The sequence below is a fragment of the Phacochoerus africanus genome, chromosome 3, assembly GCF_016906955.1.
Source record: "Phacochoerus africanus isolate WHEZ1 chromosome 3, ROS_Pafr_v1, whole genome shotgun sequence".
Taxonomy (NCBI): Eukaryota; Metazoa; Chordata; class Mammalia; order Artiodactyla; family Suidae; genus Phacochoerus; species Phacochoerus africanus.
In genome coordinates, this window is record NC_062546.1 from 191,740,130 (window position 1) to 191,766,368 (window position 26,239).

Below are 26,239 nucleotides of genomic sequence, written 5' to 3' on the forward strand. Positions count from 1 at the left end.
GAAATTTTTAAAAAGTCTAACAATGAACACTCAGAAAAATATATATTAATACTGATATTTTTTCAAAAATTACATTAGATTACTAAAATCCAAGCTCTAGACTACCATTACATATAGCTCCTACATATAGTTCCTTATATTAACTGTTCTAAATCATGATACAGACTTTATTAAATATATATGGGGGGAATAAAGCCCTAGCAACCAACTATAGATTAAATGTGATACTACAATAAATGCCACCTTTTATAAGCAGTTTCCAAGATGGCCTGCAATGATTCTGGTAGGTTTTAAACTTGTGTGGACCCCTCACTATATCAGGGATGACTTGGGTGACCAACAAAATAACAGAAGTAACAATACATGACTTCCTGGCTGGGTCATAAAGGCAATGCAGGTTCTGCCTGGGTCTCCTGGATTGTTTGCTCTAGGGAAAGTTAGCCACCAGGATGCAAAAACAGTCATGTAAGCCCAGGTGGAGGGAAACTAGGACCTTTCACCAATGGCCAAAATAAACTTGCAGCCACATGGAAGAAGGTGCATATCAATAGTGAGTTCCAGCCCCAGACAAATGTTAGATGACTGAAGCCCCACCTCACACCTTAATATAGCCTCATGAGAGAGTCCAAACCAGAACCATCCAACCAACGCCTCTTGAATCCCTAACCCACAAAACCCACAAAAGATAACAAATTGTTAGTGGTCATTATAAAATACAAAGTTTCGAGATTTGTTATGCAGTATTAAATAACAAATATACCATCTTACTGAATTCACAAAGAAAGAATATTCAAAGATTAGAGACCAGCTTCTTTTAACAATTATCATAGTTAAATACTTTCAATGGTCTCCTCTAATTTGTGGAGCTTTCTGTAAAGCTATCTGATAAAACTTATGTAGCAGACTACGGGCACATGGTGTAAGTAAGGACAAACAACATTTCCTATGACTTTTTCTTTCTTTTTTAAAATTTTATTTATTTATTTTGTCTTTTGTCCTTTTAGGGCTGCACTGGTGGCACATGGAGGTTCCCAGGCTAGGGGTCTAATCGGAGCTGTTGCCACCGGCCTACGCCAGAGCCACAGCAATGCCAGATCCAAGCGGAGTCTGCAACCTACACCACAGCTCACGGCAACGCCAGATCCATAACCCACTGAGCAAGGTCAGGGATTGAACCCGCAACCTCATGCTTCCTAGTCGGATTCGTTTCCACTGCGCCACGACAGGAACTCCTCCTGTGCCTTTTTCATCACGCCTGGGATAGATGCAAGAAGCCAGAAGGCTTTGGAGTCACAGGAATGGCATTTTACATATGCTCAGGCTCCTGGTTTGTGACTTAGCTAAAATTTAAAATACTGGATGAATTTTCTACTTAATTTTACCTTCTACCTAATTACTGTTCATTAGCCTCACTGATACCAAGCCAACTGGGAAGGAGAAAAGCAAGCATGAACCACTAAAATTATTACTGGCAATTCCAGTAATGGCTTATGAAAATAAATGTATGTTTTTATTATTTTTGACAACTCTTATAAACTAGGACTCTGAATATCTATTCTAACATTCATCAAGTAGCTTATGTTGTCTAAAATACATCATCCATGACAGCAGAAGAGCTAAACATCTAAGCTATTAAGAGATAATTCAATTCCTCCTGTTTGAAAAGGCTTACTACAATGTTTAAGGTACTCAATATCAATAGCTGCTTAACCAATATTCTTAGGACTCAATCACACAGAACTTGTGCTTGAAAAGTTATTCCTTAGGTAAAACTCATCTGGAAATTTTGTTTGTTTTTTTGTTTTGCTATTTCTTGGGCCACTCTCGCGGCACATGGAGGTTCCTAGGCTAGGGGTCAAATCAGAGCTGTAGCCGCCGGCCTACGCCAGAGCCACAGCAACACGGGATCCGAGCTGCATCTGCAACTTACACCACAGCTCATGGCAATGCTGGATCCTTAACCCACTGAGCAAGGCCAGGGATCGAACCCTCAACCTCATGGTCCCTAGTCAGATTCGTTAACCACTGCACCACGACGGGAACTCCCTTCATCTGGAAATTTTATAAGAGCAAAATCTTTCAACTTAGTCACTGACCTAAAACACTTAGGTTTCAAAGCATTTCCTTGAAGTATATTACCTAAAAACAGTCATCGCTTTATATTTATCACCACATAAAAAGAATATGAAGATGAGTACTGAAACAGACCTAGAATCTATCTCTTCATTTCAAACTTAAATTTATTTCTTCCTATGTTCACCTATACCGGAAAAGTGACTTTTAAATAAGCGTAAGTATGGCAGTAATTCTAAAGCTTTTTAAAAGTCATTCTTTAATTTAAACTTAGCAAAAAAAAAAAAACCAAAAAAACAAAACCACATGATCTTCATTTCCATTCCCACCTGCTCATAAAAAAGATGGATACAAAGTAAAGTAACAGCACCCAAGTAGTATAAAAAGTGAAGTGAACACCACCAAAGTAGTATAAAATTGGCATAAGGATAGACACAGAAGTCAATGAAACAGATCAGAGAATGAAAGAACAGACCCACATCTATATGTTCAACTGATTTTTTTTTTTTTTTTTAAATAAAGGGGTCAATACCTCGGGGTATTCAAAGGGAAAAGAACAGTCCTTTTGACAAATGAATACCTATGTGTGGGGAGAAAGTAATTCTTAATCTTTACCCATACAAAAGACTTAACTGAAAGTGATCACAGATAAGACCTAAATGCAAAAGCTAAAACTATAAATCAGAATAAAACGTAGAAGAAAAATTTTGCAACCTTGGGATAGCAAATAATTTCTTAAATAGGATATCAAAAGTATGAGCCATAAAAGTAAAAAAGCAGCCACTGGACTTTGTCAATATCAAAAAGTTAATTAAGCTCTTCAAAAGATAACATTAAGAAAATGAAAAGGTCATTGATAGACTATAAGAAAATATTCACAGCACAGAGATTTGACAAAGGATTTGCCTCCAGAATTTATAAAGAACTTCTAAAAACCTGATACAGAACAAAGAACTCACCAAACAAGACATGTATGTGGCATACGAACACATGAAAAAAATGATTATTAGCAGTCAAGGAAAGAAATTAAAGCCAAAAATGTATATAGATATACTTACACACCAGCTAAAACTTAAAAGACTGACTACTAAATTTTGGAGAGGATTTGGGGCAACTAGAACTCTCCTACACTTATGGCAGGCATGTAAAATATAAAATCACTTTAGGATGCAGTTTAGCATATTTTTTAAAAAGTTAAACATAACGTAACAGTCAAAACCTGATAACAACCCAAAATGCTTATGAAGAGGTGAATGGATATACAAAAGGTATAATAGAATACCATTCAGCAACAAAAAGGATTAACTATTGAAACTACGCACTCAACATGGGTGAATCTAAAAGAACCTGGACAAAAGTGATTACATATTAAGTGCTTCCATTTACATAAAATTTATACAAAATTCTAGAAAGGCAAAACTAACCTGCAGTGATACAAAACAAGGAAGTAGTGGAGTTAATACTCTATACCTTGTTTTTAGTCACGTAATGTCTGTTATACAGGTGCATATCTGTTAAAACTCATCAAATCGTGCACTTGGGGTATTTTTTATTATGCAAAATTTATATTTCAATAAAGTTGATTTAAAAAACCAAGTAAGCAATTCCTATTGCGGCTCAATAGCAACGAACCCCACCAGTATCCATGAGGACGCGGGTTCCATCCCTGGCATCACTCAGTAGGTTAAGGATCCAGCTCAAGTGCCGTGAGCTGCAGTGTAGGTCACAGATGCGACTCAGATCTGGCATTGCTGTGGCTATGGTGCGGGCTGATCCCATGTCCTGGGAACTTCCAAATGCCATGGGTGTGGTCCTAAAAATGATAACCCACCCCCTGCCCACCAAAAAAACCCCGCCAAATAAAATGTGACCTAATAAGTGTATGACATTCATATAGTTCCACAGCCCAATTTTATGGTGTGTATTTTTCTCTAATGATACCTGAAATCTTACTACTCAAATCCTCCTCCTTCTCCTCAAAAATAACTCTAAAGGCTACTCAAGCAAGATTCAAGTAACAAGTGAGAATTAAAAACAATACAGTAGGTTAAAATTCAAATAAGTAACCCATACCTCAAATGTATATTTTTCTCTATTATTGAAGAGCATTAATATGGTCATCTGGAAAGTGGATACTTGCAATATATGCTTCCGCGTATTAGAGCCAGTTACTTGTGCCCCTCCAACACCAACTTCAGAGCCATCTTCCTGTTTAATTTTTTAAATATAAAAACAGAAAAAGATATAATTACTTCCTGGTGGCTTTAACAGTAGGTTTGAGAAATAAAGCTCTGTAATGTCCAAACACCTGCCCCTTCACCAAAATGACATAACTTATTCCTATATAAAAAGGAAATGTTATTTAAAAAGTATACATACACAGAAATACACAAAGTCTTTATTTAGGACTATCCCATTAAGAACATTTTAATATATTTGAGCAAGTAATGAATCAGTAAGTCCTTATATTTACAGCTAAAATTATGTTAATAGTACATAATGGGATAATAATGGACTTATAAGATATCACTGCCATTATATCATTACCAAAAGCAGTAGGGTTAGGTTTCTTTATGCGTGGTCTCATCATGGCAAGGAATCAAAATAGCACAGAGGAAGAAAAAAAACTCTGCCATCCTAAAGCCTGTTCCTGCTCTATGATTTAAAAGTACAAAGTAGAAATTTAAGTCCCCAATATAACATATAAATTATGTTTTTTAAACCTACTGCTCTGTTTGTAAAACTTCAAAAGATAACATGATTACTCAAGGGAAAAAAAAATCTCTCCTTTATAACAGAAATAAGCAAGCACTAATTAAAAGCTGAATTCTTTAGTATTCTTGATCTTCCTACTTTCAGTTAAAATATATAAAAGTGTCAAATACTATTCAAAGAAATAAAATGTAAGGAATGTTTCCCATTTCAATTTAATATAAAAATTAGAATCTGTATTCAGGTATTTTTAACAATATTTTAAAAAAGCTTTGGTGTTATAGTAACTTATATTAAAGTTGTAAGATTTTAATTAAAATAGTGAATGAAATTATTATTTGCTACCTAGATGACAGGTGTTTTCAAGTTTTCTTAAGAAGCTTTTCAGGAGTTCCCGTCGTGGCACAGTGGTTAACGAATCCAGCTAGGAACCATGAGGTTGTGGATTTGATCCCTGGCTTTGCTCAGTGGGTTAAGGATCTGGTATTGCTGTGAGCTGTGGTGTGGGTCGCAGATGCGGCTCGGATCCTGCGTTGCTGTGTGGCTCTGGTGTAGGCCGGTGGCTACAGCTCCAATTAGACCCCTAGCCTGGGAACCTCCATATGCCGCAGGAGAGGCTCAAGAAAAGGCAAAAAAAAAAAAAAGAAGCTTTTTATTATTTTGCCCTTTTAAGGTAAATGACCCTGATTTGATTTACACCAAGTAATAGGAAAGTACATCATTACCCTAAACCTTACAATTTTATATATAAGAAAGTAATTACCTTTTCTCCATGGTTACACCCTTAGCATATGGAAGTTCCTGTATGGGAAGTGAATCCAAGCTGCAGCTGTGACCTATGCCTCAGCAACAGTGGGCCCACTGCACTGGGCTGAGGATTGTCCTGAACTGCTGCAGTCGGATTCTTGGACACTAAAAATATACTTTTTTTTTTTTTTTTTTTTTTTTTAAGGGCTGTACCCATGGCATATGGAAGTTCCCAGGCTAGGGGCTGAATCAGGGCTGCAGCTGCCAGCCTATACCACAGCAGCGCCAGATCCAAGCCATGTCTGCTACCTGTATCACAGCTCATGGCAACGCTGGATCCTTAATCCACCAAGCAGGGCCAGGAATTGAACCCGCATCCTCATGGATACTAGTTGGGTTTGTTACTGCTGAGTCACACAGGAACTCCTGCAGTTGGATTCTTAATCCACTGTGCCACAGCAGGAACTCCAGTAATTACTTTTTAAAATGAAGACAATTCACTAGTATATTGCTAATTTTTAAATAATCACTTTAGTAATATTTTATCTATCTCACAAATCAAGTGTTAACTTCTCACTTTTGGTTTACTGGGAATAAGGATAATAGGAGACTGAGAATTTTGAAAAGGGACTCATTCATGGCCTTGTATTTCCTTAAATCAACTTGCACTTTATTATTTTATGCAATACTATCTTAAGACTAAACTTATAAATAATACATGTAATTATATTATTTATTCCTTAAGGAATGTTACTGGTATTGTCTTCATACTGCTAAATCAAGTTAGCAACTGAAGGAAAAGAGGTAAATAAATTAAAGCTAAAGTCCCCCTCTTTCCTGAAACAGGTAGGGAAATAAGAGAAAGAAATAATTTATCCAATGAACAAAACACAAATCAGTTTTACAGGCTAATTTTAAGTTACTTAATAAAAATATGTTCAAACTATTAATATTTACCTTTTTAACTGGTCCATAAAAGGTGGCATTGAGATCCGCAGAACCCATATGATGCTGGAGTGTAAGCTGTCGACCACTGTGTTTGGCTAAGTAAAACCTTCAGCAAATCAAACCAGGTTTTAGGGATCACATGGTTTATAAACACGAAATTATAAACTACCAACCATTAATAAATATATATGTAAGGGAGACTTTAAAAGCTAAAGGAAACCTTAGGAATCAAGTTCAGTTCCAATTTGTTAACAGAAAAGGAACCATAATTAAGGGAGTGGGGAGAAAAGGATAGGCCCAAGAAACTCAGCTAGATAGTAAATGGTAATGGCAGCACACTGAATAACTTCTATTGGTACATTTGTTTGCCCCTTGCTGCTGCTCAACCAATGCTGTTCATAACATCACCTTTCTCCACAGCTAACTCAAGCAATTCACACTTTAGCGGCAAACATCAACAATACAAAATATATTCCTAACCATGCACTACTGCTGAAGAGTTTACACAGTGCGTCCTTACATATTAGAAGCATTAAGGATAATTTCTCCTTTTGAACATGAGATAAAAAAAGGAGAATATTCCGAAGTTCCCGTTGTGGCTCAGCAGAAACGAATCTGACTAGCATCCATGAGGACACAAGTTTCATCCCTGGCTTCGCTCAGTGGGTTAAGGATCCGACATTGCTGTGAGCTGTGATGTAGGTTGTAGATGTGGCTCAGATCCCACGAAGCTGTGGCTGTGGCAGAGGCCAGCAGCTACTACAGCTCTGATTCGACCCTAGCCTGGGAACCTCCATATACCACAGGTGTGGCCCTAAAAAGACACCCAGCGCCCCCCCAAAAAGATTAAAAAAATGGAGAATATTCATCTTTAACCAGGGACACTACTAATGCTCAAACTTACCTCAATTCTAAACACTTACTTAAAAATACAAAGTTTGATCTACATTTACCTTCTGAATATCTCAAAAGCATGTCTTGGTGCTGGCGGGATGTTGCACTTTGGTGTGGCTGACTGAGTGGGCCAATATCCTGTTGTGAGCACCCGGACTGTGAGATCAACCCCACCTAAAGATACCTGTGTAAAAGAGAAGAAGATGTTCCCCCCAATTAGCTGGGATATGTTATCTCTTCCATGTTCATACAGGTACTACGTTAGAGTTACCAAAGTATTCATCTCCATGTCCAGTATCTAGCAAATAAAACATGCCTTCTTAAAAGTTAAATCCATCCAATGCTTTTAGAAAATTAACTATCCTGGCAAATATTTATAATTGTTGCTTAAGATGTTGACCTTACAATACTAATCAAAGTTCTTAGCATATGAATAAAGTCTTACTGGTGTCATTGAAAAGTGCGAAGTTTTGGTTAAGATTTCTTCAGACAAAAAAACCATCAAAGGGCCACGTCAGCATAATTTTAGAGAAAATCTTGGGATAATACCCTTCTCAGCTTTTAAATATTTTTATCATCTTAACACAGAAACAACATATTTCTAACATCCCATTCACTTTTTTTTTTTTAATCTTTTTAGGGCTGCACCCATGGCATATGGAGGTTCCCAGGCTAGGGGTCAATTCAGAGCTGTTGCTGCCGGCCTTTGCCAGAGCCACACCACCACCAGATCCAAGCCGCGTCTGTGACCTACACCACAGCTCATGGCAACGCCGGATCCTTCACCCACTGAGCCACACCAGGGAGCAAACCCGAAACCTCACGGTTCCTATAGTCGGATTCGTTTCCACTGCGCCACGACAGGAAATCCCCATTCACATTTCAACATTAACTTTCATATTTTCACACATAGCTCATATTCAAACAGCCTTTGCATAGGAAACTAAGATCCAGTTCTACACAGTGGGGGACCTATAAACATTTGTATAAAGGCTGACTACCTCTACAAAATATATGACAGCATTACCATCACAGTTAAATATTTTTTATTTTTAAACAAAATATATTTTTTAGAAAACAATAAAGAGACTTTCTTAAGGAGAAATTCTTAAGGGGAAACATTAACTTTATTATTAATATTCATGGCTCATTCTCAACCATTATTTTAGATTTATCTAACCTGCATGATTTCGCAATATAAATTTTAAAAGAGAAGAATGAGTGGTATTCCACACTCAGATTTCTTCATAAAAAGTGGCTAAACGATTACTCCATTTTAGAGAAACTGAAACTAGAAAACACAGATGACAAAAGAGATGATCAAGTAGACTCTTAGATGATGAATGGAGGACAGCTGAGAACTGAACATTTTCAAATGGGGAAGGAGGTCACAACTTCCTTCAATCCTCCCAGGAATAAAGTCTTTTTTCTCTTTCTCCATATCCCCACACATCTTGCTCCCTAATCTTCAAGCCTCTCCCCAAAATGTTAGTTTTTAAGGAGGCCTTCCTGACCACTCTTCCCTATTAGAGATTTCCTCTGTATTTCCTATCATCAGCTAAGGTGCTATGGGATTACTTCTCTTGTTATCATCTGTCTCCAGATTAGAAAGTAAAGCTCCATCATGGCAGAGATTTTTGTCTAGTCTCTGCTGTATACCTAGTGCCTAGCTTGGCACAAAAAAATAGTTGTTTAAGTTAGAAAAAGAAAGGCGTTCTTGTGGTGCAGTGGATTAAGAACCTGACTGCAGTGGCTTGGGTCACTGTGGAGGCGTGGGTTAGATCCTCCGCCCAGGGCAGTGGGGTAAAGAATCCGGTGTTGCTACAGCTGCAGCTTGGATTCAATCCCTGGCCTTCAAACTTCCATATGCTGCTAGTGAGGCCCTTTGGGAAAAAAAAAAAAAAAAGAACGAACCTCTAGGAACTGGTTTGGACCTTTTTTTCCTAGCTATCTTAGTAGTATTTTTAAGCCATTCGGCTTATATTCAAAGTTAGCACATGACAGGAACAAGTACACAGAGACAGAGGTACCAGAAAAATCTGTTCACATATGATATGATTTGCTGATATAAGTAAATGGAAATACGATAGTAAGGTGGTTTTCCTGCCCCTATTCACCTTAAAACAAAGTAAAGCACAGGAAAAAAATGGACAAATACTTAAATTTCCTTCAGCATAATAAATATATATTGCTTAAATAAAATATACCACAAGTATTGAGAATTTTAAGAATGAACTTGTTATTTAACTTCTAAAAGGAAATAAAAGAGCCACTCTTAGTATATTTCAACAGGCAAAGTTACAAAGAACTTCCCTCGGATTGGTGATTTTTAAAAGGGCTCAAAGATTTCAGAAGGCTCAAGATTTTTTTTTTAAGGGCTGCACCTGCAGGCATATGGGTCCCAGGCTAGGGGCCAAATCAGCTGAAGCTGCTGGCCTATGCCAATACTACAGCAACAAGGAAGCCAAGCCACATCTGCAACCTACACCGCATAACATGGCAATGGCAGATCCTTAACCCATTGAGTGGGGCCAGGGACTGAACCCTTGTCCTCGTGGATACTAGTCAGGTTCATTACCGTTGAGCCACAATGGGAACACCTCAAGATTTGTCTCATTTGTTCTTATTTTCATAATATCTTTCAAATTAAGATTAATGCTTAGGAGACTTAAAGCTTAAGATCCTTCATGTAAGCAAGTACAAAATAGCCATAACTGCATGCAAATAATGGCCTTACAAAGCAGAAGCTGCAACTGGATTAGCAGATATATAACTTTGAGTATCCTGATTAAGTACTCTACTTATGGGCTTAACAAATTATGAAATAAATATTCCACAAAGTACAGGATATATCTGAACAATCAAAATGAGAGAATGGAAAACCCACAAATTTTATAAGAACAAAAGCAAACAGACTCTGATTATCATGCTGAACAATCATCCCCTCTTTTAAAAATAAAATGAGTGCAATAGAGTGGTCAAGAGTAAAGATGGCAATTTTCTTATTCAAAGGCTCTCAACAATCACAGCTACGGTAAATAGACACAAAAAATAGTAAGGGAACATTCCTTTAGATGGTTTCGACAGACCATTCATTTATTCAGACCAAGTTACCTCCCTCTAGTCCTCAATATGTGTGACATTAGTGGAAGAAAAAAACAGAAAAAACCATGTATCCTATGAAAATATGATTTCATCAATGCATTAGACAGAATGAAGTACAAATCCCTAAACAATCTAAAAAAGAAAAACATCCAGGGTAATCATGTTATTCAGTTCCCATCCATTTAAATTTCTATTTATCACAGACATATTATCTTTCCTGTTCTCAGCCCTTTCCACTGTAAACATGTGAGGCAAATCATACAACTATTTACAATAGAGAGGGAACGGAAGTCCCTCTGAGCACAAACTGAATGCCCTCAATATGTATAAATGTTCATTTCTACAGAATTATTTTTTCACATATTGTTTCTGATGAGAGTGCAGGACCAGTACAAGTAATGATTTTATATTTAAATATCAATAGAAAGACCTCCCAGTTTTGTTTTTTGGTTTTTTTTTTTTTAAATGGTTGTGATGTCCTAATTATAACGTTGTACATGGTTACTTCAGAGAAAAAAACTAAAGAAAAAATACAGCATTCTCTAAGCTTAAGTTGAAAAACAGTTTAAAAAAAAAAAAGAAGAGAAAAGGGCAAATTCTGAACTTCATTAAACCCACTGAATTGTCACAAAAACTCCACTGGACTTCAAAGCCAGATAAGTTGTAGCTAACTGCCTTCTAGGAGTCACAACACAAAACCACATTTATATCACACTAGCATCAGCCTTTTTTACTCAGTTCACCCCCAGTCAATGAGGCCCATTTATTCTGATTTTTCAGATGAGAATAAGAATACTGAGGTACAGGAAGGTCAGGTAACAATTCTAAGACAGCACGATCCTGGGGTAGGAGTAAAGTAAGAATATTAAAACTCAGTAAGCTTGCCTAAGCCTGGTATTTTCCCCACAATCTGTAATGGTTCTAACAGCAGAATCACCCTATTTATTAAATTTTAAACACATGCCTTCAAGTAGGGAGATAAACTAAGTTTTAGAGGAATAAAAAAAATATTTTAAGATTAACTGTTAGAAAAAAAGGTTATATGAGGGAAATAATTTTTAAAGCACTTATAGACAATACCTATACTATCACTGATGACATTTAAAGAAATGACACCAGCAATTCAGTTACCTGATACATGGATGAAAATGCCCATTATAAAAGACTTTACATAAACATATTTCCATAAATAAGTAGAAACAAATGAAGAATCCTACCCCAGTTGCCTGTAGATGCTGCCTGAACTCATCCATAGTTGTGTTTGAGATGCTCATATCCCTAAACATTCCTTCCAGTTTTGATGTGAATTGACATCCACATTCAGTCTGTGGAGAAAAACAAATAGACACAAATAAATGATGGATTTTCCTATGAGAAAATGTACAAAGAAACTCTTCCACATTATTGCCATCATTTCTAAATCTTTTCAGTAGTTGTGCTATGTCTGTGGGTACCAACTTAAGTGTGGTTAAGAATAATTCAAGGATTTTTTTTTTTTGGTCTTTTTGTCTCTTTAGGGCCGCACCCACAGCACATGGAGGTTCCCAGGCGAGGGGTCCAATTGGAGCTGTAGCCACCGGCTGACACCACAGATCCGAGCTGCGTCTGCCTCCCATACCACAGCTCATGTCCAGACCGATCCTTGACCCACTGAGTGAAGTCAGGGATCGAAGCCACAACCTCATGGTTACTAGCTGGATTCGTTTCTGCTGTGCAATGTGAAATCCATTTTTTTTGTTTCTTGGAGATTTTAAATCAAATACATATTTCCCAGCCACATATTATTCAATCACATGATAAACACTAAGTACACGCAGTCCATCTTACATATTCCTTACCTTTAATTTAGAAATCATATTTTTTTCAGAGTCATCAGAAACACTTTTATTTGTGAGAAGTCTCCTTGCCAAGTGTTGTTTATAATAACGTTCAAATACATCTTTTTCTTGCATAAACCTAAAAAGGACCATTGCCTTATCCAATATTGTTTCTACTTCTTGTTCTGTTAGCTGAAAAATCAATCAAAAGACGATTTAACAATTAAACAATTTTAGTTTACAAAAACAGCATCATAGTTCATTAACTGATAAACATAAATATCTGGGTGAGGTATGTCAGGAGGGACCTAGTGTGAGAAAGTGCCTCCTACTTCATAGAGCTTGACTCTCACACTCTGTCCAGCGCAGCATCTATCAAGGGCTGGAATGGAGTGCACTCCTCAGTGGGCTACACTGAAATGGAGGCGGGAAGTGATACATGGATGCATTAAAGGATGACTGAGAAGAGATGAAATGCCATTTTAAACACACAAAAAGAATCTTAAAATGCCTTGACATAACATCTAGGCAAAAACTTATACGGCCAAGATATATGAATTCATATAGGCTCATTCAAAATCTATATTTTGCAAACATAAGGGAGATAACTTGTTATAATTCCAGAAGTAAAAAGACCTCTTGCCCCCAATTTTTAAAATAAGGTGGCAGGTTGTAGTAAGCTTATATTAAAAATTATGGTATGGGGGATGTGGGGATACACTGAGGGTTTGGGATGGACATGCTCTAAAATTTGGTTGCGATGATTGTTGTACACCCTATAAATGTAATAAAATTCATTAAGTAATAAAAATAAAATAATAGAAATTATGGTAGACTACTCAGATGTGTCTTTTCTACTCAGTATCTCTGTGAGCTTTCTCTTGCTTGTTACAGCTACCTATAAAACCTGTGGCTGTGTGTTGCTCTTCCCTTTTGCTGCATAAATTCCAAGATGAATCAAAAAGATCAATTTATGAGTGATCACAATCTGCTTATTTTCATTTTCTGTGCTGTAGTTAGCTTCCAAGGTCCTAGATATATTATAAAGGCTTGAGACTGAGCTTCAGTACATGTTTCCAGCCTATGTGCTGATACTTATTCTAGTCTACGCCTTCAGATTCTTGGCTCCCAAGGATTGTCTGATACACACCACCAGAACCAGATGACGGCAAGCAAGATTCTAGGTGCCACGGACAGTTGTTTTCTAGCTCCTTATTATCTCTAGCATATCTAACTTCAGCGTCTGCAGATATGGCTGTGTAGTTGGTTTTGATGCCAATTACACATTAAGTGAAATGTCAAAGTACCTTTGAGCATTTCAAAAACTTGAAGCAATCCTTTCAAATATCACAGTGCATATTTAAGCACAGCAAAGGATTATGTTTAATTTTATAGCTACGGTATTTCAAAGTTTTCAATTTTACTTCCTAATTTTATATATTTACAAATACAATTTAATATATTTTCAAATGCATTAATACTTACCCCTTTGACTCCCTTTTTCAGCTTATCATCAATAAATAATGAGAGGTATTCAGGGGACCTAGAGTTGAGGTTGAGAAAATACTCAAAGTCACCCGCGATAGTTTGTTTAAAGAGCCGGTCGTTATTGAACGATTCCTGGAGGAAGCGATCAAACCTACTCTTCAGATCCAATAAGCCCTTCCAAATAAAAATAAAGAAATTTAGGATACATTATAATATTTTTTCTATAAACAATACACTACACGTGTAACTAGAAGTTTATCTTCAACTTTGCTGGTGATAAATACATGCATTAAGTGCTAAACTTACAGATTCTATACTGTTATTTTCCCCCTCCCTCTCTGCTTTTTAGGGCTGCACCCGAGGAACATGGAAGTTCACAGGCTAGGGGTCGAATCAGAGCTACAGCTGCTGGCCTACACCACAGCCACAGCTACGCGGGATCTGAGCCGCACGTGCGATCTACATCACAAGCTCACTGCAGCACCAGATCCCTGACCAACTGAGCGACGCCAGGATCAAACCCACATCCTCATGGATACTAGCTGGATTCGTTTCCACTGCGCCATGACAGGAACTCCCTCTATATCGTTATTTTCAAGCCTGCATCTAAGCCTGTATTTAAAATGTCAGTGGTAAGAGAAGTATTCTCACTTCCATTTAAAGAGGAACCAAAGATCCTTCTCACTGTTTCTCCCCACCTTCCACTACCTTGACTGAATGGGCGAGTCTAACAAAACTAGTTTTAAAAACACACAAAGGGACCTGATTATTCATATTAAAACATGAAAAACAGAATTGGTTGAAAACAAAGTATTCTGAAACAAAAAGTACTTCACTAAAACAGTTAATTTTTGTTCTAACACATTAAGGTACATGAAGAACACTAAAAGCATACAAAAAAGAACTTTCATTCTTGAGACTATTTAAAGGTCTTCATCAGGCAAGCTAATAAAAGAAAAGACATCAGCTGAATTTGGCTCCCTAAATGTACATGCTTTACGAAATTCTAAAACATTTAGGATAGTTACACATGTTAATTTGCCATGGAACAATAAAGCCAGAACTATGTACTACATAGCTCTTAAAAGGGACCTTTTAAACACTTGCCAAAATTACTTTATGATAAAGAGCATCTTCTATACTTACTTACCTGGATATAGTCAACGGGATTCTTTCCTTCTCCTTCTTCAGAAACAAGGGCTTTACCTTGTTCCCTCAAATAGGAACTCATACACTCACACATCGTTTTCAAACCATTTGGCACACGACTAAATAACTTGTACATGCAAGCAAGGTCTGCAATCAGAGCAAACACATAAATTTGACTATATTAAAGATTAAGAAAAAAATTCACATCTCTGTTCATGCTGATCTGTGACGCTTAAAAGATATTTCTAAAAACAAAAAAATTCTCCATTACAACCATTTGCTGACCACATAGAAAATTACTAAAAAATCTCCTAGGCAGAATTTTAAAAAAAGGAAAAAAAAAGCTAGTTAATGGTTATTATTGCAACTTATAAAAAATAAAGCTTAAAGATATTTCAAAGGCATCAATAAAACACTGCAACAAATTTTAGTTTACATGAAGAGAAGATGTCCAAACAGCGTAATAAACAAAATCACAAAAAAACGAAAACTGTGAAGTTTTCAGTTTCTACATAATTCTATACAATTCTAATCTAGAATCTACTAATACTACAAAACAACTATCAAAATGATAACCTTAATTGTGGTGTAACTGGTAGTCAATGTAATAAGGAAATTTAAACAGACATTTTCAGCATGTCTATCTCATAAGTTCAAATGACAACAAACAAAATTAAATACGCTAGGATTTATTTCATTACCTATCATGGTAAAATTCATGTGTACTTACAGCACAAATTCCTATTCTTTACTGTTTTCCTCAGAGTAATCCCTACTATTTCCCAGGTGATGACCTAAGCCAATATCTGTATTTTAAAATTTGGTTTACCTCACTACATTGTTTTAGAATGAAAACTCTGGACTCTGGCCACTTTTTGCAAGATTAAAATGTGGTGTTAAGATACTGCTTTTCAATATGTCTAGTGTTTCTTTGAAATAAGAAGTTACTGAGAGACTATAGCGTCAAAACTTTACAATGATACAGTTTAAACTTGTGATCCCTATGGTCTCCGCTGCAACCAATTTTGCCATCGTGGCCAGAAAGAAGTCTCAAATACATAAATGAATGGGCATGGCTGTGCTCCAATAAAACTTGGTTTACTGGCACTGAAATCTAAAATTTATATAATTTTCATGTGCAATGAAATACTATTCTTTTGATTTTTTTTTTTTAACCAAACTGGTGGTAGGTCAGATTTGGCAGACAAGCTATAATTTACCTATGCTAGTCTATATTTATAAGAGCAATTTAAATCCTAAAACTAAAGTTGCATGTATTTTAAAAATACTTGGATCCAAGTTTTACAAAAAGGGCTTCAGAATTTGTTTCAGTGACTTTTAAAGGAATATTTTATTTAAAAATGTTTTCAATAATATATGTCCAAAATAATCTGCGCACTACAAATCTTATAGTTTCTCATGTTTGCTACAAATCACAATTTAGTTTCCTATGTTAAGAACAAATATTATAAATGCCACAGGAATTTATGGACATACAATAAACTTGGCATATCAAATACTTCTGGCAAAAGAGTTCCCAACTTGTCTACTTTGTTTCTATGTCGTTACGATTTTGCTTAATTATATGTTGTACATTTAACTGTATGTAAATTAATAAAATTTCACTGTATGTAATTCACTGTATATAAATGTATGATGTTGTGGAGAATGTAAAAGAGAAAATGAAAAATACGTGGCATTTAAAAATTAAATACCATTATTTCTGTGCATACTTAATAAACAATAAAATGATACCATTTGAACTTATTAACTTAATTTCATAGTGCTTTTTGAATTTAATAATCAATCCAACTCGTCCTCCATTCATGATGGGAAAAAACCTGTTTTTCACTTTCTGATTGTGAGACATGTGGCTTCATAATTGTGAAGTTGTGCCTCTGACATATTCCTGACATACTGCTCAAGAGCAGGGCCAAGCATAATTAAGATATTCTGCAATTTTCTAGTGGAAAGCCAGAAAAACTGGAGCCAGGATTTTAAAATTTAATTTGGAATCACAGAAAGCAGCTAATTGTGGGGAACATTAAGTACAAAACAGAGAACTGTGGCAAGTAGCTATTCTGCTACCCCTCTTTTACAAACATATTAAGCACTTGCCATGTGTTAGGTATACTTAATGCTTTTTTTTTTTCCCCCTGTCTTTTTGCTTTTTCTAGGGCCACTCCCACAGCATATGGAGATTCCCAGGCTAGGGGTCCAATCGGAACCGTAGCCACCAGCCTACGACAGAGCCACAGAAACTCGGGATCCGAGCCGCGTCTGCAACCTACACCACAGCTCACGGCAACGCCAGATCTTCAACCCACTGAGCAAGGCCAGGGATGGAACATGCAACCTCATGGTTCCTAGTCAGATTCGTTAACCACTGCGCCACGAAGGGAATTCCCTTAATGCCTTTAATACAAATATCCATGCAGGTAAGGACCAGAGAGCTGTGGGAATTAACAGTCTAAACTCCCTAGCATAATACAAAGTATAGGAATAGGTGAGGAGCTCATTGGCCTCACTGATAATATTACACTTATCTTCTGGGTTAAGAAATACACAAAGTGGACTTCCCGTCGTGGCGCAGTGGTTAACGACCCTGACTAGGAACCATGAGGTTGCAGGTTCGATCCCTGGCCTTGCTCAGAGGGTTAAGGATTCTGCATTGTTGAGAGCTGTGGTGTAGGTCGCAGACACGGCTCGGATCCCGTGTTGCTGTGGCTGTGGCGTAGGCCAGAAGCTACAGCTCTGGTTGGACCCCTAACCTGGGAACCCCCAAATGCTGAAGGAAGCAGCCCTAGAAAGGGCAAAAAAAAGACAAAAAAAAAGGAAGAAAGAAAACACAAAGTGAGGAGATTTACGATGAAAGTAAAAAAAGCCACTCAATCCACTAGGAGTATCTAAAATCTTTATTAACGAGTGTAAATCTTTACTGTAACCTATCAAAGTAACAACAGTGATAAATGATACATACCACAACGTCTTGGAAACTGTCATTCATAATCTACAACAAGAAACAAAAATACCAAGAACCTGGTAAAAACTATAAGGATTTAATAATTTTTCAAGTGCTAACACTTACCTTCTGTCTTCCCATTTTTCAACATGTGTACTAGTCCAGAATTCTCCATTTCTACTATAGTTTTCATGTGCTTGGAAATGAGTTCCCTCTCAACCACCTTTACAATTGGCTCTTCAGTTGATTTGTCAAGGCAGTGCATCACCCGTTCTATTTCTTCATTAATTCTAGCTTCTACTTTCTTTATATATACCGAAGCACTGTTTTCTGCTAAAAATTTCTGGCTTTCCATCTGCAAATAAGAAGCATAATTTAAAAAAAAAAAATCGTGGAAGCAAAATGTGCTTCTGCTTTTAACTGGGTTTCTACAGTGTTTCTCATGAACAAACTAGATATCCCAAGTACTGTTAACAGTTTATATTCATATAGCATTACTTACATAAGACTAAATTAATGCATTATCCTTAGGGAGTGTTTTTCAAACTTTGTCAGTGTATTCCAAATAGTGGGAAAAGTAAGCACATGCCAGTGAAGGTGAAAAGTACAGAATGAAGCATATGACCCCAAGTGGGAGTGGGAAATTCTTCTTTATTTGTTTCATTGTAAAATTATGCCTAAAGATTCATCATATTTATCATACAGTTTTGCTGGCATACTGCTAGTTACTAAAGTCCTGCTGCCACCCCACTCCCACTCTCAAAGGAATATATATGAAGTTTGAGAAATAGAGATAAGTATTAACCCTGTCTGCTAAAACCAGCCTTACAGAAGTTCCAGTAAATTATAAATATTAATCCAATTGATTTTAACATGGGAGTAAAAGTAACAAATATATCTAAGAATTATATAAGAGAAGATGTGTTAATATATATAATGTACGATATTTAGTAATACTTCCCATTCTCTTAATAAAAAGTAGTTGAAAATAAGTTTCTCAGAAGAGATATTAACACACCAATCTTGGTAAGATCATTACTCCACTCACTACTAAAAATTACGCTTATATAGATATACACACATGTATACATACATCACAGCAACACATTTTGGAATTAACCTTCTACTGTTATTTCTATACTGAAATGAAAGAAATTAAAACAAATGCAAATATCAAAATGTTGTTATAAATATCTAGAACTAGTTGCTATGTTATTATAAAAATAATAATTCATAAAACATGGTCTAGGCTCACCAGTAGAGACCACAAAAATCTTCCCAATAGCTTTTTACCAATTAAAGAAAGGGGGAGGGGAGTCCATTCTTTGTTTCTTTATTGTTAAATGACACCCAAATTCACTGAGTTTGACTTTTAAATACATCCATGGCGCTTATGAATCACCTACTGAGAGGTTTAACTTTCCAGTTATTTTTTTTTTAAGTTTATTATTAAAGTAAAACTTTAGTATTCAACCAAGTCTACTTCAGCAACACTACAAAGCTCCTATTAGAAACTGCTAAACAGCTGATGCTCTCAGGAAGAGTGCCTGATTATCATGACCTCATTATCAAAACGGCCTTATCATTTGTCATGGTACTCAGTCACCGTTATTATCATTTCACTACAAATTAGTATTAGTTTAGCTTCACTTTTGGCAATTTAGTTGGTCTGAAGTTATATATACTGCTGCAAATTTTGATCAACTGTACTTACTGAACTATAATTTCCTAATCAACAGCTTTTTAGGACATATATGTGTACTATGGGATCATGCATATATCTATATTTAGTTTACCAGTAACTTATATTATCAAAAGCCTGAAGAGTGAGACTTTGTTGGTAATGTAGTGCCTGTGAATTTACATAAAATAATTAGTAACATATAAATATAATACAATTTAAGGTTATTTCGAAGTTTATATGTTTCATACACTAAAAAAAAAAACAAAAAAAAAACACAAAAAACCACATGTATAAGTCCAAACTCTTCATTTTGTTTTCAGTAAGTTTCTTCATTGGAATGTGAGCAATGTTGAGGTAGCTGTGCTAAAGGAAGTAAGTTGCACCCTCTTCCCCAAAGGGGCTCAGTACAAAAAGGTCAAAATGTTCAAACTAGTAACTACATTCAATAATTTAAAGAACATCTTAAAAGAGCATTTATTTATATCTTCACTGATTACCTGAAAAAACTCTGCAGACATTTCCAAAAAAGGAGCCTCAAAATCTTCTTCATAGACTGATCGTCCTTCGAGACCTAAAATCATTAACATCTGGCAAGCATTTCTTATTGCGCCTCTGTCAAAAGAAGTTAGATCACTTGATAATAAAAACATATTAAAAATTCATGTAAAAAATGCAACAGTAGTAGCTATAAAGACTTTGAGAACTTTTTTTTAACCAAAGTGACCAATCTTCTATAAGCAATTAATTTATAATATAAAGATTTAGAGTAATTTTAATTGGAAGGCATATTTTGACTATAGAGCTATTTATCTCAAGTAGTTCTCATGCTGCTAACTTAGAATTTTATATAAAAGAAGTTTAGAATGTCTAAATATTTCTGTGTATTTAAAAACACAGACAGAATTAAAAGGCTATTTATGAAGAAGTAGGAAGGATGGAGTTCCCATCGTGGTGCAGCAGAAACAAATCTGACTAGGAACCATGAGGTTGCAGGTTCGATCCCTGGCATGGCTCAGTGGGTTAAGGATCCGGCATTGCCGTGAGCTGTGGTGTAGGTCGCAGATGTGGCTCGGATCTGGCATTGCTGTGGCTGTGGTGTAGGCTGGCAGCTGTAGCTCTGATGAGACCCCGTAGCCTGGGAACCTCCATATGCCTCAGGTGTGACCCTAAAAAGACAAAAGACAAAAAAAAAAAGAAGTAGGGAAGAGAGAGGTTATAGTGCTTAATATGGGTACAACATACAGTTACTCTAAGCAATATAATTTTTTTTGTACCAAATGGCTTTTGGGCAATCCTGACCATGTACCAAAGCTGAAATAAAAAGAACTGGACAAATCTTCATCTAATAGCTGCTATGAATACAAAGAAGCAGAGAAAGCAGTCTTGCATATTTCAAGCCACTCTGGTTGCAAAGTCACAAAAATGGCAAGGCAACAATGTTAGGAGAGGGTGAGGAGAATATCACAACACAAGGGGTACAACCGTTCTTAGTCATTTTAGACTATGCTGTTTTCCTTCAAATATGTTCAGAGTAAATGCCAGCCAAAAGCCCTTAAGGAAGAACTCAAAGAAACAAAAATGCTATCGAGTCACCAAAAAAAAAAAAAAAAGTGATGGCTGATTTGTTTTTTGAAAGTATATTAAGCAAAAGCTTAGAATGGTTTCTAAAAATAAATGTGTACTTTTAAGTTAAAATCTACCTAACTTTGTTAATTGTGATATAAGGTTTTTGAAGATTTCCGTAGTGTGCTGGACAAACTTTAATTTATTTTTTGGTTTGTTGTCTCCAGGCTGTATCTGTGGCATATGGAAGTTCCTGGGCTAAGGGTCAAATCAGAGTTGCAGCTGCTGGCCTACACCATGGCCACAGCAACACCAGATCCAACCTACATCTGTGACTTATGCCACAGCCTGCAGGAATACTGGATCCTTAACCCACTGAGTTGGGCCAGGGAACAAACGCACATTCTCACGGAGACCAGGTCAGGTTCTTAGCCCACTAAGCCACAACAGGAAGTCCCTAGTTTATTTTAATAAAATTATGACAATGAATCAGTTCTCAAGATACAACCACTAAAAACCAAAACCCAAAGAGTAAAAAGATTATTATACCGGTCTACAACTTCTCCTTTCCGCTCTCTTGCAATCATGTCCAATAGCGTTTGTCGTAGGTGATCCCTAATACACCCATAACGTACAACTTGATCTCGAAAAATAATTAATCCCAAATTGTAGACATTCTCCACATTATTTTGTTGTACATATACACGGTCCTGCAGTTAAAGCAAAATCATAATATAAACATGAGTACAACTCTTAGGAACATAAAAATAATCACTTTGAGTTACAATAATAAAGAAAATTATTCAGGTAAGAAACACTTCAAGCAACATGGAATCTTCTAGTACCTCCCAGGTTATATAAATGACGTAAGTCTTTAAAATTTACAATTGTTACTGAAGCAAACAAGGGCTACAGGTGGTCACCTGCTTACCCTAACAAAAGGGGAGGAAAAAAGCAAGCACCCCATCCAGGGAGAGGCAAGTCAGCTTAAAGCAGAAGAGAAAGGCAGACAGCGAGGCAGGCAAGTCTTCCTTTCTCCCCAACGCCATACCATGCCCAAATACAGTTCTGACTTTCTTAAATATTGTACTCGAAGATTATATTCTTTAAGTAAAATTGAGAGCAGAATATAATACAGATGCATGCAACTAAGCTGGCTACTAACCTGTACATTTTAAAAGTCTCTCATGTTTATAATAGAGCAGCATTACATATTCTGTAATTAAAACATCCTCAGCTACTGTTATTTACTGGGAGTCATCTTACTTTCAAGTTCTCACCAACATGATTATAGGTTTGTCATTGGTGATCCCTACAATACCCATAACATATAACTTTATAGAGCACAGATAATCCACTTTGTAGAGTACAGATAATTGAGAATTACTGACTATAAGTCCTACTTTGTGCAGCGTTTTAAAATCTGTATTTATACCAAAATACATTGAAATAAAACTACTGTTTTTAATTCACAGAAGAACTGGTACCAGAATTCCTTTCTATCCTTAACCAAGATCTCTCTGGGCTTTGGTGGGTCTGTGAACTTCCCCAAAATTTAAATTATTGCATGTTTGTTTGCACATAAGTACTTTGAACATAGACCATAGCTTTCACTAGACTCTTAAAGGCATTTGTAAAGCAAAACCAAATAAAACCCACAGTAAAATGTGATCTCTGAACTTTTAAAGGAATACTGTAACTACAAGTAACACCAAAAAAGATACAAGGTGAACAGCAAGTTCTACTACAGTAGCATAAAATGGTACTGATCAAACTTCTGACCAGTTTTTACTAAATTCTCCATGAGTAGCACTGTCATCATAGACATTATTCCTCCAAACTTCTTTTACTCATCTTACACAATGGTACACACCTAATGGCTACAAGGAAAGCTGCTTCCGTTAGCATCTCTGGTGCTTTCTATATCCTGCAGCAAATTTTTCAAATCCCAACAGCAACTTTATTTAAGTTCAAAATTTTCATGACTTCTCCAATAAATTCTTAAACTTCACACTTCTTTCCTCAAGATCTTAAATTCTGAGTTTTGCCCCAAACGCATCTATCCTTTTTAATGGCTCTAACTGTTTTAAATATACTAAAGCTACTCTTGACTCTCATGACCTTCAGGCCTAACACTTCCCCCCACCCCACCATCTTGATTCTGCCTTATTTTTTAGCATAAAACAAAAAGAATTCAATAAAAATTGTTATGAGTCTAATAATTTATAAAGCAGTGAGAGTTTTTATTATGAAAATAATCTCTCCAAGGAGTTCCCTTCGTGGCTCTGTGGTTAACGAACCCAACTACGAATCATGACGATGTGGGTTCGATCCCTGGCCTCGCTCAGTGGGTTAAGGACCTGGCATTGCTGTTGAGCTCTGGTGTAGGTTACAGATGCAGCTTGGATCCCGCATTGCTGTGGCTGTGGCATAGGCTGGCAAGTGCAGCTCTGATTTGACCCCTAGCCTGGGAACTTCCATGTGCCATGAGTGCAGCCCTGGAAAGCAAAAAAAAAAAAGAAGAAGAAGAAAATAATCATTCCAATTATTGCGTAAATTATTTACACATCTGATTTTTACAGTTCTGAATATAAATTTCTGTGGTACAGACAGGTACTATTAACAGAATCACTCTTAACCAATGCCATCAAAATCGGCAACTAGTTGGTTAAAGTGGCAAAAGAGGAAAACTGTTAAAACATATACAAACACACACATATACACACCTCTGCACCTAAAATACTTTAATTTAAAACATATAAGCATTCATGGAGATAAAGACTTTTTTCTTTGAACACGAGTCCTGTGATGAGAGTTCAACATTTCATGCATCAAAAATTGTCCAGCACTTCTACTTTGTTTCATTATGACGGATCATGACCAGGACAAACTGTGAAGCAATCTAAATGTAAAAGCCTTCTAGATTGTTTACAGTATTTACTCTAGTCTTTTAAATTACAAATCACCCACTATTTCGTGATTTGCCTTTGTCAAGTCTTTCCAAAACATTCAATCTAGCTTGCCAAAGAACAAAATGTACTGTTTTTCACACTATTTTATTTACACAACATGAAGTTATGTAATAACAAGGTGTACAACTCACATAAACAGGCTTGAAAACAAACACATCTGATTCTCTGTAAGCAAAGCTCAACTTACAGGAGCAAAATAAAGATATACTGAAAAGCAGTGGAATAGCTTTGAGACAACTTTGTATCAGGCTGTTTCACAGCAAGAATTTGAAAAGTACTGGTATCGCTCACAGGTACTGTTAAGTTTCGATTAACATGCTGACATCCAGCACGTCTTGTAGTGGGATTTATAACATTATACATACATGATACATGATATTAACAAGTTTATCATATGCCTACTAAGATACTAACTTCTTTCTTAAGAAACCAAATGTTCGGAGTTCCCGTTGTGGCTCAGTGGAAATGAACCCAACTAGTATCTATGAGGATGAGGGTTTGATTGCTGGCCCTGCTCAATGGGTTAAGGATCCAGAGTTGCTGTGGCTATGGCGTAGGCCAGTAGCTACAGCTCCTACTCAACCCCTAGCCTAGGAACTTCCATTTGCCACATGCACAGCCCTGAAAAGCAAAAAAAAAAAAAAAAAAAGGAAGAAATAAAAGAAAAGAAACCAAATATTCTTAATTTAGGCTAAGAGAAATGTCAAAAAATTAGGTTAGACTGTATTGTTTTTGGTAAAGGCATCTACCTTCAAGAATTACAGAACAAAAGACACAAGCAATGTAAATTTCAGAGTGTTGAAGTGTGGTGGTGCCCCTCTTCCGGCTTTATTGCAGTATAATTTATATGCCATAAAATTCACTCATTTTAAAGAGCATGATTCAATAATTTACAGTAAATTTCTATATTGTGTAATCCCTGCCACAATCCCTCCACAGTATATATTTCCATCAATCAATCGAAAAAAAAAAAAAGATCCCCTGAGTCCGTCTGCAGTCAATCCTCACTTCCAGCATGTCTGCTTTCTTTTTTCTATTAATTTCCTTTCCTGGACATTTCAAGTGGAATCATATAACATTAACCTTTTGTGTCTGATTTTTCACTAAGTGTAAAGTTGTTAGTTAATGTTGTTATTAATGTAACATATATTAGTAATATCAATCCTTTTCAGTGCTGAATAGTATTCCATTGTATGGATATGCCACAGCTAGTTTATTTATCAACTGGTAGATATTTAGGGCTGTTTCCAGTCTACTATGAGTAATACTGCTATGAACATTTGGGCACAATCTTTTTGTTGGACGTAGGCTTTCATTTTTCTTGGATGTATTTCTAGTTGAAGTATTGGGCCATATGGAAATCATCAAATTGTTTTCTAAAGTAGATGTGTCAGTTATGGCAAATTTTTGAATATAAAAATACTGGATGTGAAGTTAGGAATTCTTTGTGTGACTGGTGGTGTGACCCTGAGTAAGCCATTTTTCTACTCTGGTCCTGGGTAACAAAAAGAGCTGGCAATATGGTCTCTGAAACTCTAATAATTTCCTTTGAAAGCTTGACCCTTTGACTAAAAATTAACATATATCAAGGATCAAGATACATTTCACTATTACTGCTTCTATTACTATTACTGTTATTAGTCTCCCCTGGTGTCTGGGTTCCTCTCTCCTCAATTCTAAACACAGTGATGCTATCACTATGGAAGTAGATGAGTCTGTAACTATATGGCCTATAATATCTGCTATTTTAAGCCCTATGGCAAAAAGGCAGAAAGGGAGCCAGGTGCAGCTGATGAGTTTTTCGGGTATATTGCATTTGGTTGGTGGGGGAGGGTGGTGAGGAATGAAAATGCTTCAGAGTAAAGGAAGCCAGGTCTGAACAAAGCATAGAAAATTTACATCCATGGAGGATGACTGGGAACAAGGGAAATACAGTTGCTATAGTCTAAGAGCTTAACCCTTGTCTTTTAATGTGAGACTGCCAAGGTATTTATAATGATTATAATTAAATGACACAGTATTAAGAAAGGCTGTTAACCATGAAATTTGATTATAGATACCAGAGAGCTAATAAAGAAAAGAAGACAAAACCCACACTCTCTAGTGTGGCTACTTGATTTAGTAA

The 26,239-nt window shown here is 36.3% G+C and overlaps 1 protein-coding gene across 4 annotated transcripts in view; it reads right to left on the reverse strand.

Moving 5' to 3' along the window:
• The window catches only part of CUL3 (cullin 3), a 94,124-nt gene that overhangs the window by 11,292 nt on the left and 56,593 nt on the right, over nt 1-26,239 (reverse strand). For all 4 annotated transcript variants that reach the window (XM_047773640.1, XM_047773641.1, XM_047773644.1 and 1 more), the window contains 10 exons: nt 21,692-21,852; nt 20,077-20,191; nt 18,022-18,250; nt 14,935-15,080; nt 13,782-13,958; nt 12,318-12,488; nt 11,697-11,804; nt 7,434-7,558; nt 6,490-6,586; nt 4,147-4,281 (listed from right to left, as the gene is read on the reverse strand). In XM_047773640.1, the coding sequence (XP_047629596.1) occupies nt 4,147-4,281; nt 6,490-6,586; nt 7,434-7,558; nt 11,697-11,804; nt 12,318-12,488; nt 13,782-13,958; nt 14,935-15,080; nt 18,022-18,250; nt 20,077-20,191; nt 21,692-21,852 (1,464 nt within the window). The remainder of the gene's footprint in view (nt 1-4,146; nt 4,282-6,489; nt 6,587-7,433; nt 7,559-11,696; nt 11,805-12,317; nt 12,489-13,781; nt 13,959-14,934; nt 15,081-18,021; nt 18,251-20,076; nt 20,192-21,691; nt 21,853-26,239) is intronic.